General features: G+C 36.3%; 1 protein-coding gene across 7 annotated transcripts in view; it reads left to right on the top strand.

Annotated features, from left to right (window-relative positions):
• RELN (reelin) overlaps positions 1-13,932 on the top strand; it is a 559,409-nt gene that overhangs the window by 434,111 nt on the left and 111,366 nt on the right. For all 7 annotated transcript variants that reach the window (XM_002751683.6, XM_002751684.6, XM_078343077.1 and 4 more), the window contains 3 exons: positions 419-590; positions 1,049-1,249; positions 6,618-6,850. In XM_002751683.6, the coding sequence (XP_002751729.4) occupies positions 419-590; positions 1,049-1,249; positions 6,618-6,850 (606 nt within the window). The remainder of the gene's footprint in view (positions 1-418; positions 591-1,048; positions 1,250-6,617; positions 6,851-13,932) is intronic.

Genomic DNA, 13,932 nt, shown 5'->3' with positions numbered 1-13,932 from the left:
TTTTTAATGCTTTTTTATGTTTTTCCACAATGAGAAAGAATTACTTTGAAAAAACGTTAAATGTTATCTTAATGTGATAACATTAAACAGTTTTTTTCTTGATATTTCTTTAAAAGTTATGACCATTGTCATGGTAGTCAAAAGATACAGTTCAGTGAATCAAACTTAGTTGAAATATTCTCTCTCTTCTCCAAAAAATGCAATTCCAAATGAAATAGACATGACCAGGACTAAACTTGCTTACAGGGTTAAACCTCAAGTCTGATCTGTCCAAACTTCCAAGCTTTTGAAAAATACTGAACTCAAACCAAACAAACCTTTCTCTTGTGATTCTTGTTATTTTAATAGCTACTTTAAAAAAAAAAAAAAAAAGCACAGCTTTTCTTTTCCCAACCATAAATGACTTACTTTTATTCAGATTTGTCTATCTGGAGCTTCCAGCTGCTGCCAAGACCCCTTGCACCAGGTTCCGATGGTGGCAGCCCGTGTTCTCGGGGGAGGACTATGACCAGTGGGCAGTTGATGACATCATCATTCTGTCTGAGAAGCAGAAGCAGATCATCCCAGTTATCAATCCAACTTTACCTCAGGTATTCTCCTGTGTCTGAACTCCAAGAAGACAGATAATTATAAAAGTGAATGGCATAAAGAACTCATTTCCTTAAGGATTTAGGGCTTGACACTGAGTGTATAACTTAGGTTTAAGGGTTTGTACTTAATTTTTTGTTATCTCTTATGCTACTACTGCACAGATGATTCAGATGTAAAAAAAAGAAAAGACTGAAGTCTGGTTAAATCTTCAAGCAAAATTGCTAGTGTGCTTATAAAATGATTAGATACACAGTGGTAAAATACTTTCAGTTGTTGAATCACCAGGAGAAAAGTTAATAGCAGTTAAAAAAGAGAGAGAGAGAGAGAGAGAGATTCTTCTGTATTTTCCTAGAAATACAAATGGTACATGGCCCAGCATGTCATGAAATGAAAATTCTTTTCTTGTTTTCAAAGCTATCAAATTGCCTTTTTGTGTTATTTGTATTGTTTCTATTAGAACTTTTATGAGAAGCCAGCTTTTGATTACCCTATAAATCAAATGAGTGTGTGGCTGATGTTGGCTAATGAAGGAATGCTTAAAAATGAAACCTTCTGTGCTGCCACACCATCAGCAATGATATTTGGAAGATCAGATGGAGATCGATTTGCAGTCACTCGAGATTTGACCCTGAAGCCTGGATATGTGCTACAGTTCAAGGTATTTATGCACAAGCTTCTTTCCAGAGCAAGTTAAGGTGTAAAACATCTTCCACATGTATAAGTGGAATACACAAAACAGAAATTTTTCATATTCTATTCAGGAAGGGACTTGCCTGTACAAAAGCTCAACAGTGTTAGAATTGCAAAGCTTTTCAGCTCTGCTCATAAGGAAAGTAGCTTATTAGTTTTTAAGGAGTCCCAAAAGTTGTGGGTGTACTATTTCTTCAGGTACTTAAGGAACTCTACCAGAATTAAAAATAAAATTGACTTTTAGGACTTCAATTTGATTGTGACTTAATGAATCTCAAGCTTCTAACTGATGATGGATAAGTTCTCCTTTTCATCTTACTAGTGGTATTTGAACTTAACAAGGTATTTTGTGCTTTTGTTGTATTATTTTCAAACAAATTATCCCACTTAAATTCAATAAATGTTTACTCCAGTCATCATTGTTCTCTTAAAAGCTTCTTGTTTTTCAGCTCTGTGATAACATATCAACATGTATAGCAAGTATTTACTTTGACAAGGTCTTGTTTCAGAATCCTAATCAAAATTTCATTGTGTTTATAATAAAATCCCATAGGTGACTTCCAGGGTTGAAAGTAATGCAGTTTTAATGAGCTCGCACAACTACATGGTCCTTACATAATGGCAGGATGCAGATGCTAAATAATTTACAAATGGAATTATTAAAGAGATCAGATGTTTATAGGCAGCTCTTCAAATATAATTTCCACAGGTCTGTAGACAAGGAAGTTAGTCATAAATAATATGATTTGTAAAATGTTATCCTTCTTTGTTTAGATTCTGATGCTAAACTACAATGGAGAAAGTATCAAAACAATATATGAATCTGTATTGATTTGTTGGTAATACCTAAAGTAGTAACAACATGATGTTAATATCAAATACATTCCAGAATACTATGCTTTTCATCTGACACCTTTTCTACTTAGTTAATCACAACCCATGGTAGTGTAGGTATTGAAGTCTGCAAGGTAATATTCTGCAGTTTAAAAAATAATGTTAGATATTTCAAGTACTTAAACAATGAGCAGGAATGCATACTGCTTAAGAAAAAATCTTAATTCTCTGCCATTTGACCAGCAATTCCATTATTGGGTATATACCCAAAGAAGTATAAATCATTTTACTATAAAGATATATACATGTGTAAGTTCACAACACTATTTACAATAGCAAAGACATGGAATCAACCTAAATACCAATCTGTGGTAGACTGCATAAAGAAAATGTGCTACATATACACCATGGAATACTACACAGCCATAAAAAAGGATGACATTATTACCTTTATAGCAACATGAATGGAGCTGGAGGTCCTTATCCTAGGCAGACTAACAAAGGAACAGAAAAACAGATTACCACATGTTCTCACTTATAAGTGGGAGCTAAACAAATGAGAACACATGGATACCTAGAGGGGAACAATAGACACTGGAGCCTACTTGAGGAGGGAACGTAGGAGAAGGGAGAGGATCAAAAAACTACCTGTCGGGTAGTATGCTTATCGCCTGGGTGAAAAAATAATCTGTACAGCAAACTCCCGAGACACACAGTTTAACCTATATAACAAACCTGCACATGTACCTGTGAACCTAAGGTAAAAGCTAATTTAAAAAAGAAAAATCTTAATTCTCGTATCACACAAGCAGAAAGCTATTAATTTGCGATTGTTATTTAATAATAGGTATAGAATATAGATCATCAGGGTTTGATAATGAATGTATATTTGAAACCTGCATACAAGAATTTTTGGTGCCATTTGTACAAAAATACACAGTACTGGTGCGGTTTTTTTGTAACTGCTTGCTGTGTGATAAACACTAGCTGGTACTGGGACTATAGAAATGAAAAATGTGACCTGCATGAATACCTGTGTAACAAACCTGCATGTTCTGCATACGTATTCCATAACTTAAATTAAAATTAAAATTAAAGAAAAATGTGACCCTAGTTTCAAGGAGCTTAGAAACTACAGAATGAGGCAGAAAAGTGAACAGTCACAATACAGTCCTAAGAATGCTGCAGTCTAAGTTGGCTGTATATGCTATAGGAATACTCTGCATAGTGCCTGACATGTTTCAGGCACTCCAAAAAATATCTGTTACTTGAATAAGTGGATGGATGGTTGAATGGATGAATGGGTGGGTGGAGAGATGGATGGATGGATGGATGGATGGATGGATGGATGGATGGATGGATTGATTCAAATTGGAAGTCTCTGAAAATGCAGAGACTTAACCCGCTAAAGAGTGGAGGGTCAGGAATTCCAGTTAAAGAGAATAAAATGAGCAAATATGTGAAAATACACAGAAGTGCAAATGAGAAAAGGAGCAAGTCTAACTTTGAGGGCTGTGGAGTATGTGCAGCAGAAGTCAGAGATGAAGCTGATCCTGTGGGCATTATGTTCTACATGAAGTCACTTGGACATTATCCCAAGAGCAATGAGTCATGGAAGATTTTTAACACATTGAACGCCAGAATCAGACCTGTGTTTTAGAAGAATCATTTAGCTCCAATATGGATGTTGACCTAATAGGAGAAGAAACCAGAATCAGCAAGTACATTCATTCCTTCATTCACCAAATACTTATAAAGTCTCTATATTCTAGGCACATTTCTAGACTGTGAAAATTATCACAGAGGGTATGAAATAGGATATTGGAAGATGATTACCATTTTATAAAAGGTTGTCAGGTTGTTTTCACTAATAAAATGACACACTTAAGCCACAGCCTATAGAAAGTAAAGGAGTAAGTCATGCAGTTATGTGGAAAAGATCATTCCAGGCACAAGCAACGAAAAGGACCAACACCTTGAGGTGGGAGTGTTCTTGGAAATGTTCTGGAAACCACAAGGATACCACTGTGACCAAAACAGAGAAACTGAGCAAGGTTGGGACAGTAAAAAAAAAAGTAACGTCGAACTTTGACTTCAGTTATGAATAAAATGGCTAGCAGAAAGGTGACACATTCTGACTCAGGCTTTTAGAGAATCATTGCTCTGGTAACTGCACAGCGTCAAGGGCAGAAAGGGTTTGTTTTAGGAGGGCAGATGAAGAGAACTGAATTGGACATATGGTGTTAGGGGTGCTGATGAGCTGCTGAAGTGGAAATGAAAAGGAATTGGTAACATGCATTTGTCCAGAAAGCAGAAGAGAAGTCATATCTGTTATTCAAAATACAGGTATTGAGAAAAAAACATGAAGTTATGATTGCAAATGCGATTAAGAAGCATGCATATGGTAAAATAAGAAAGACTGAATCATAGAAACCAACACTTGAAAGGTAGGCTAAATGGTCAATAAGAAAGAAATGGTGAACAATGTTAAAAGCAATAAAAGAATCAAGTAAAATAAGGTTTAAATTTTCCCTTTGCATTTAGTGAGATGGACATTTTCCTTGGTAATTTCCCTGGGGTAGCAACAGCAAAAGTCAGATTACAATGGATTTGTAAATGTTGAGTAAAGAGGACTACACAGTGAATATGACCTTTCTATCAATTTGTTTAGCTGTGTTGTTAGAGGCAGACCAAAAATCAGGGAGAATTTTTCTTCTTTTGTTTTGTTTTTAAAGGTAGGAGAGACTTAGGCATATGCATCTGATCCATGGAAGGTATCCAAGTGAATATTTGTTGAAGATATGCCTAAATCCTGAATGGAAAGGTTAAAATAAATTATATACTTAATATAGCTGGCAGTATGTCTACACTGCCCATTACCTGATTTCTAAAACACAAACTTGTGACAGAACTTACAGTTCCAGCAACTTGTCTATATTGGACACAACAGCAATCATGACAAATTTAAGACCAAAAAAAAGTTAGCTAGGTTTGCCCAATGTGGTTGCTCCCATCACATACCAACCAAAGGCCATTTTTACTATTGAGTAATGCAGTAAAAGCAATTTGTGTTAGAAGACTTTAAACATGCATCTGAGAGAGTTAAATCTTTAATTATATTCTTGCTGTTTTACTGTATAGAGTTGGATAAATCATGCACAATAAAATTTCTACTAGCCAAATAGTAATTCTCTGAGAGATGCTTTCTAGCTCTGAATATGGAAATAAAGAAGATACTAAATCTTCTTTTTAAAAACTAAAGCCACCTTACAGTCACTAGGATTAACTGATTGACCTCCTGAGCTCTGGCTCAATATTATTAGCCCATGACACGACATTTATTTCATTGTCATATTATGTTCTTTTCATTCCTTATTTCTATTTTCCTTCTATAAAATAAGACTATTCTTATTTAATAAAGTCTATACAACAAAATCATATGGTGGCTCTAACCAACAAATGAAATGTGAATAGGCAATTCATATGAGATGGCATGTAATTTAATAAGCATGAGAAAAAGAGTTTGACATTTATAATTATGAAGAATGTAATAAAATTCATTTACACATTTATTAATTTGGAAATAAATTGTCTTAAACTATAATAATGCCTAATGCAAAACTGATTCATTTGGACTCAACAGATACAAGATGAACACATGTAACTAGAAAATTTTAAGTGTTTCTACATTTTGACTCGATAATGCTACTCTCAGGAATTTATCTGGTGATGACAAATCAACCAAAGAAGAAAGGCATTTTCTCTGCAGTGTTATATACAATAGAATGTGGAGGAAAGCTCCACATGTGTAATAACTTCAACTATACAACCAAAATATAGCTTCCCTATAAAGATCAGAAGAGAAAATGCAAAAGTAAGGACAGTTATGCTAGGCCAGTGGGATTTAGGTTGCATTTTTACAATTTTTAAAATGTTATTAATCCTATGACAATCCTCTATTCAAGTACAGAGAACTGTAGCAGTTTTATTTCTGGATTATGATGCTTATTTGATGGTGTGACAAACACTTAGCTCTTTCATCTAAGTTGACACTGATTTTTAATGAGCTTTGGCAAGAAAACAGAAGAAAGATACTTGTTCCACTGAAACCTTCCTATACTGAAGAAGACAGCTGCTTCTCCATCTTATGGTTTCCTCTGTTTGTACCCTCTAAGGAGGGAGAAAAAAAAACACAGTTTCTTGGCATATCTTTTGTCTGGGACTCAAGAGCCACAGGCACTGTGCTTCTCTTTTCTCTCGTGTAATCCCAAGAAATCTGCAAAATGAGTTCTGCCTCCTAGTAAAAAGTACCTCTTGTTTGCTTAAACAAAGAATTCCAGAATCTGTTGAAGGGTCTTGGTTGAGACTAAGCTGCACAGTTTCTATCATTGTAAAATCAGTGCAGACCCATTGGAAGGTACCCTGGATGCTGTAGCACTTAATTTGTTGAGTGATGACTTAGAACCAAAATCTTGTATAATTCTTGTCCTTCCTTTTAACAGCTAAACATAGGATGTGCCAGTCAATTCAGCAATACTGCTCCAGTTCTTCTTCAGTACTCTCATGATGCTGGTATGTCCTGGTTTCTGGTGAAAGAAGGCTGTTTCCCAGCTTCTGCAGGCAAAGGATGCGAAGGAAACTCCAGAGAACTAAGTGAGCCCACAATGTATCACACAGGGGACTTTGAAGAATGGACAAGAATCACCATTGTTATTCCAAGGTCTCTTGCATCCAGGTAAAGTATTCGTTCTTAATGGGGTTGGACCATTAAGAAAGACACAATCCCAAAAGCTATCACCCTAATTGTTAAAAATCCTGAAAGACCAAAATCCTGAATATATAATTCTGGAAAAAAATAATCTTAAAAATTCTTTTTTATTATTATACTTTAAGTTCTCGGGTACACGTACAGGTCATGCAGGATTGTTACATAGGTATACACATGCCATCATGGTTTGCTGCATCCATTCCCCCCCATCACGTACATTAGGTATTTCTCCTAATGTTATCCCTCCCCAATCTCACCACCCCCTGCCATCCTTCCCCTAGGCCCCCCACAAACAGGCCCCAGTATGTGATGTTCCCCTCCCTGTGTCCATGTGTTCTCTCATTGTTTGACACTTATGAATAAGAATATGTGGTGTTTGGTTTTCTATTCTTGTGTCAGTTTGCTGAAAATGATGGTTTCCAACTTCATCCATGTCCCTGCAAAGAACATGAACTCATCCTTTTTTATGGCTGCATAGTATTCCATAGTGTATATGTGCCACATTTTCTTTATACGGTCTATCATTGATGGGTATTTGGGGTGGTTCCAAGTCTTTGCTATTGTAAACAGTGCTGCAATGTGCAGTGAACATATGTGTGCATGTATCTTTATAATAGAATGATTTATAATATTTTGGGTATATACCCAGTAATGGAATTGCTGAGTCAAATGGTATTTCTATTTCTTGATCCTTGAGGAATCACCACACTGTCTTCCACAATGGTTGAACTTACACTCCCACCAACAGTGTAAAAGCATTCCTATTTCTCCACATTCTTTAAAAACATTTACTTATATTTTGAAAGGGGATTTATTTGAGAAACAAAAACACAATAGAATACTTCATAGGCCACTTTACACAATACTTATTTTTGCAAGCATAAACATTCAGATATACTAAAGGCAGTTGCATTCATTAAACATTTATGAGCAGACAAAACGTATATATAAAGAAATAGATCACCCAGCACTTTGGGAGGCCAAGGCAGGTGGATCACAAGGTCAGGAGTTTGAGATCCGTGTGGCCAACATAGTGAAACCCTGTCTCTACTGAAAATATAAAAAATTAGCCAGGCATGGTGGCAGGTGCCTGTAATCCCAGCTACTTGGGAGGCTGAGGCGGGAGAATCACTTGAACCCAGGAGGCAGAGGTTGCAGTGAGCCAAGATTGCACCATTGCACTCTAGCCAGGCGACAGTGAGAGACTCCATCTCAAAAAAAAAAAAAAGAAAGAAAGAAAGAAATAGATCAAAAAGCAAAATGTATATCACTATGGTTGATAATTGTTTGCATTCATCTTTATAAATATGGCCATCTGAAATGCTGACAGACTAACTCTTTTGATGAGATTGATCAAAAACCTTGGTGGGCCACCACCACATATGCAGTCACCCAAAAAACTTGAGACCTGAAGAAATTTTATCCTTCACAAAAGCAGATGTATGAAAAAGACATCTCTTCCTTTATTGAGGCAGTTTCTCAACATTTTTGGATATACCCACAATGTTTACACACTACATCAACACTGGAATAATGCACTTTTATGGAGTCAAATTTGAAAAAAAATGCACGAAACAAATTATAACTGTAAAAGTCCTTACATAATTTACACATCTCATATTGGAAATGATGTGAAGATACAGCACATCAAATATATAGCATAGCTAATTGGCACAGTGTGGGAAGAGCAGAAGTCATATGACTGTATAATTCGGCAGGGGAGGTTATTGTATAATACTTGTATTTTTGGAGATGTATTGTTTTCACTTCTGTGATCTTCAAAACACTCACTACACTTCCGTTTGGAGAGTGGTTGTGGTCTACAAAGTTTGTAGGGATATGCTGTCTGTTTGAAAGACTGGTTATTGCTCAGCCATTGCAATTAAGCAATTTTCTGCCTTCACAGCAACAATAAATAGCTTTTACACTTTTGTATGTTTTATTTTTACAAATTTATGGAATACCTGTGAAATATTGTTACATGTACATAATGCATACTCATCGTGTCAGGATATTTAAGGTGTTCAGCACTGGAGTACAGTATACTTTTGTTAAGTATAGTCACCCATCTCTGCTATCAAACATTGAGTTTATTCCTTCTATTTTACTGTCTGTTTGTACCCTTTAACCCGCTTCTGTTCGTCCTCCTCGCTCCCTCCCTCGGTGCCCTTCCTAGTCTCAGTTATCTGTCTTTCTACTCTCTACCTCCATGTGATCTAATATTTTAACTCCCATGGGGCTATGCAATATTTGTCTTTTTGACCCTAGTTTATTTCACATGAAATGTCCTCCGGTTCCATCTACTTTGCTGCAAATGACATGTTTTCATTCTTCTCTATGGCCAAATAGTATTTCATTGTGTATATCCATTCATCTGTTGATTAACATTTAGGTCGATTCCATATCTTAGCTATTGTGAACAGTTCTGCAATAAACATGAAAATACAGGTATTCCTTTGATACATTGATTTCTTTTTCTATGGGTAGATACCCAGTAGTAGGATTACTGGATCAAATGGTAATTTTATTTTTAGTTTCTTGAAAAATCTCCATACTATTTTCCACAGTAGCTATACTAGTTTATATTCCCACCAGAGGTGTAAGAGTTCCCTTTTTTTATATCCTCACCAACATCTTGTTATTTTTTGTCTTTTTAATAATAACCACTCTGACTGGGGCAAGACAATACTTCATTGTGGTTTTGATTCGAATTTCTCTGATAATTAGCAATGTTGACCTTTTTTCATATACCAGATCACATTTGTATATCTTCTTTTGAGAAATGTCTATTCATGGTCTTTGCCCACCTTTTAATTTTATTTATTTATTTATTTATGTTGCTGTTGTTTGAGTTCTTTGCTTGTTCTATTGCTATTATATTGTTTCCCTGGTGGAAGAAAAGTTGCAAATTTTTTTCCCATCCCATCTGTTGTCTCTTCACTCTGAAGATTATTTATTTTGTTGTGCAGAAGCTTTTCCGTTTAACAAAGTCTCATTTGTCTTTTTGTTTTTGTTATTGTTGGCTGTGCTTTCAAGGTCTTAGTCATAAATTATTTGCCTAGACCAATGTTTAGGAGAGTTTTCCATAGGTTTTTTTCTGAAGTATTTGTGGTTTGGGCCTTATGTTTGAGTCTTTAATCCATTTTGATTGATTTTTATATATGGTGAGAGATGTGGGTCCAGTTTCATTCTTCTGCATGTGGGTATTCAATTTTCCCAGTGCCATTTATTGTAGAGGGTGTCCTTTCCCCGATGTAAGTTCTTCTCAGCTTTGTCAAAGATTACTTGGCTGTAAATCTGGGGCTTTGTTTCTAGAATCTCTGTTCTGTTCCATTGGTCTATGTGTCTATTTTTATACCAGTACCATGCTGTTTTGGCTACTATACCTTTGTAGCACAATTTGAAGTCAAGTAAGGTGCATTCTTTTTTTGTTTAGGATTGCTTTGGTTCTTCAGACTCTTTTTTGATTCTATATGAATTTTAGGGTTGTTTTTTCTAATTCTGTGAAAAATTACATTGGTAATTTGATTAGTATTACATTGCATCTGTAGATTTGCCTTGGGCATTGTGGTCATTTTAACAATATTGATTCTTCTAATCCATGAGCATGGGATTTTTTGTTTTTGTGATCTACAGTTTCTTTCATCTACAGTGTTTAGCTGTGAGTGCATCTCGTACTGGGGTTTTTATTGGTGGTGGATGACTTTTTATTAATTCTTTGAAATCATTACTCATTATTGGTATGTTCAAAATTTATATTTCTTCCTGGTTAATATTTGGGAAATTGTATGTTTCCAGGAATTTATTCATTTTCTCTAGGTTTTCTAGTTTGTGTGCATAGAGATGTTCATAGTAGTCTCCAATGATATTTTTTATTTCTCTGGTATCAATTGTAATGTCACCTTTCTTATCATTTCTGATTGTGCTTATTTGACTCTTCTCTCCTTTTATCTTGCATAATCCAGCAGTCTATCAACTTTGTTATTTTTTCAAAGAACCAACTTAATTATCTCATTGATCCTTTGTATTCTTTTTCTTGGTTTCAATCTCATTTAGTTCTACTCTGATCTTTGATATTTCTTTTCTTCTGCTAGCTTTGGGTTTGTTTTGTCTTTATCCTTCTGCTTCCTTGAGCTACAATGTTAAGTTGTTAATTTACAACCTTTCTCTCTTTTTTATATAAGCATTTACAGTTATAAACTTTCCTCATAGCACTGCTATTGCTGTATCTCAGAGGTTTAGGTATACTGTGTCTCTACTTTCATTTATTTCAATTTTTTTTTAATTCTGCCTTAATTTCATCACTTACCCAAAGATCATTTAGGAGCAAGTTATTTAGTTTCCATGTAATTTATATAGTTTTAAGAGTTCTTCTTGATATAGACATCTAATTTTATTCTGCTGTGGTCTCTGAAGATACTTAGTATAATTTAGATTCTTAAAAATTTATTGGGGCTTGCTCTGTGGCCTAGCATATGGACTGTTTTTTAGAATGTTCCATGCATAGAAGCAAAGCAGTATATTCTATGGTTGTTGGGTATAATGGTCTTTAAATGTCTGTTATGTCCATTTGGCCTAGAGTCCAATTTAAATCCAGAGCTTCCTTGTTTATTTTCTGCCTCAGTGATCTGTCTAGTGCTGTCAATGGGGTGTTGAAGCTACCACAGTTACTATATTGCTGTCTATCTCTTTTCTTAGGCCTGGCAGTATTTATTTTATGAATGTGGGTATTCCACTGTTGGGTACATATATATTTAGGATAATTGTATTTTCTTGTTGAATTGAACTCTTTACCATTATATGATGCCCTTTACGGTCTTTTAAAACTTTTGTTGCATTATAGTCTGTTTTATATTACATGAGTATAGCTACTCTTGCTCATTTTTGTTTTCCATTTGTGCAGTATATCTTTTTCCACCCCTTAGATTGAGTCTGTAAGTGTCTTTACCCATTAAGTGGGTCTATCGTAGGCAACAAATAATTAGATCTATGTTTTTTTTTTTTAATCCAGTCCGCCAGTCAATACCTTTTAAGTTGAGCATTTAACACATTACATTCAAGGCTAATACTGATATGTGAAGTTTTATGCCTTTTGGTGCACTGCACTGTCCTTTGCCTGGGGAGCAATACTCCCTGTGGGCTAGAGAACTGGGGACCTTGCAGTACCTTTGGGTCCAGCCAGTGCTGCTCCACTGCAGCCTTCCAAGCGGACATTGGGAATGTTAGCAGGAATTCTTAGGATGTGGAGATATGGGGGCTGTTACTGAAGGCAGAATGCAGTCCTATGGCAGCAGCACTCTCAAAATGGCTCCCTGCTGCAGCTGTTCAGGTGTCAGGAGTGGGGCATGGGTGATCCAGCATGAGTTCCCTGTCTGGTGCATTGCCTTCACAGGGTCTCCAAATCACCATCCATGCTAGTGTCAGAGTTTGTGTGGGTAGTGGTTCTCTCCCACAGTTGGGATTGCAGCAGTCTGTGGCAGGGATGTGGACTGCTGAAGCTCTTTCCCCACAGTTTCAAGTCCCTCTAGGTTCCTGGCCAATCTCAGCCACACTAGCTACTTGTTTCCTTCTCCTTTTGTGCCTCAGGTGTTTCCTGTGAGTTCTCTGTTGGTCTTTAGTATTCTCTCCTAGATTTTCTATTCGAGGAATGGTTGTCTACTCATAATTTTGGTTATTCTTTGTGGAAAGGATGGGTGTCTGATATTCTAGGCAGCCATCTTGAACTGGAATCTTCTAAACTTATATCTTTGACTATTAAGAGTAAGGTCATACACTTAACTCGTCACAGCCTTTTTGTGAGGAAACAATTTTGCAGCTCTCTTTCATTGTGTTGTAAGAAATACAGTAAGAAGAAGTGGTATTTGGCTTCCCCAGTACCAAATCTGAATTAGTTACGGTTCTCCAGAGAGACAGAATCAATAGGATATGTATATATCTAGATACATAAGAGGAGATTTTTTTTTTTTAGGGGAAATTGGTTCACATGATTATGGTGGCTAACTAGTTCCATGACAGACCATCTGCAAGCTGGAGACCTGAGATGTAAGTAGCATGGCTCAGTCTAAGTCCAAAGGCTTCAGAACTAGGGAAGCCAATGGTGCAATTCTCAGAGTGAGACTGGAAGCCTCAGGCCCCAGGGAGTCCAGGCTAGCAAACCTAGAGTTCTGATGACCAGGGAAACAAAAGAAAAGTCTGTCCTAGATCTCAGAGAGATACCAGTTTCTCTTTTGCATTTGCTTTCTCTTGGCCTTCTGGCTAATTGGATGGTGCCACCGACTCTGAGGGCAGATCCTTCCCACCTAGTCCACTCAGACTCACCCTCACAGATAGACCCCAAGTAATGCTGCACCAGGTTTCTAGGTTTTCTTTAACCCAGTCAAGCTGACACCTGAAATGAAGTCCACAAGTCCATCCCATGCCGACTTGGCATCCATATGCATCTCTTGGAACCATATTTGTTTTTCAAATAAAGACAAGATAATAGTTCCACCTAACATGATGCAACAACCCTGCATACGATGACAAATGCACTAATCCCCTCCCCAGAATTAAGCTTTCAGGATTTCAACATTTGGGATTTTCGTCTTTGGGGACTGTGATTTGGGATATTTTAGATGTTAGAAATTTTAGGTTTCAGGGATTTTCATCATTCAGGATTTCAACACTAAGGATTATGGTGTTCATGATTGTGTATTCTGGATTTAATTCCAGACTACATTTTTATTATGTGCTGTGGCTGCCATTTATAGGGAACATTTGTGTATCTCAATTATCTCAATAACTTAAGAGAATTTATATTATCTAGCTATATCTATCCAAGTTGAAGTAGTGACTCTTGAGGAAAAGAGCCCTAGACAAATTTTCCAAAATGTGTGTGTGTGCGTGTGTGTGTGTGTGTGTGTGTGTGTGTGTACATGGACATGTTTATGAGTAAGACACATTTACTCATTTATTCAGCAAATATTTATTGAGCATCCGTGTGTGCATATACAAAAGTACTGTTCTGGACACTGAGAGTACAGCAGTGAACAAAATGTATTCAAGGCTAA

The sequence above is a fragment of the Callithrix jacchus genome, chromosome 11, assembly GCF_049354715.1.
Source record: "Callithrix jacchus isolate 240 chromosome 11, calJac240_pri, whole genome shotgun sequence".
NCBI classification, from domain to species: Eukaryota; Metazoa; Chordata; class Mammalia; order Primates; family Cebidae; genus Callithrix; species Callithrix jacchus.
This window is presented reverse-complemented; position numbering and strand designations above follow the sequence as displayed.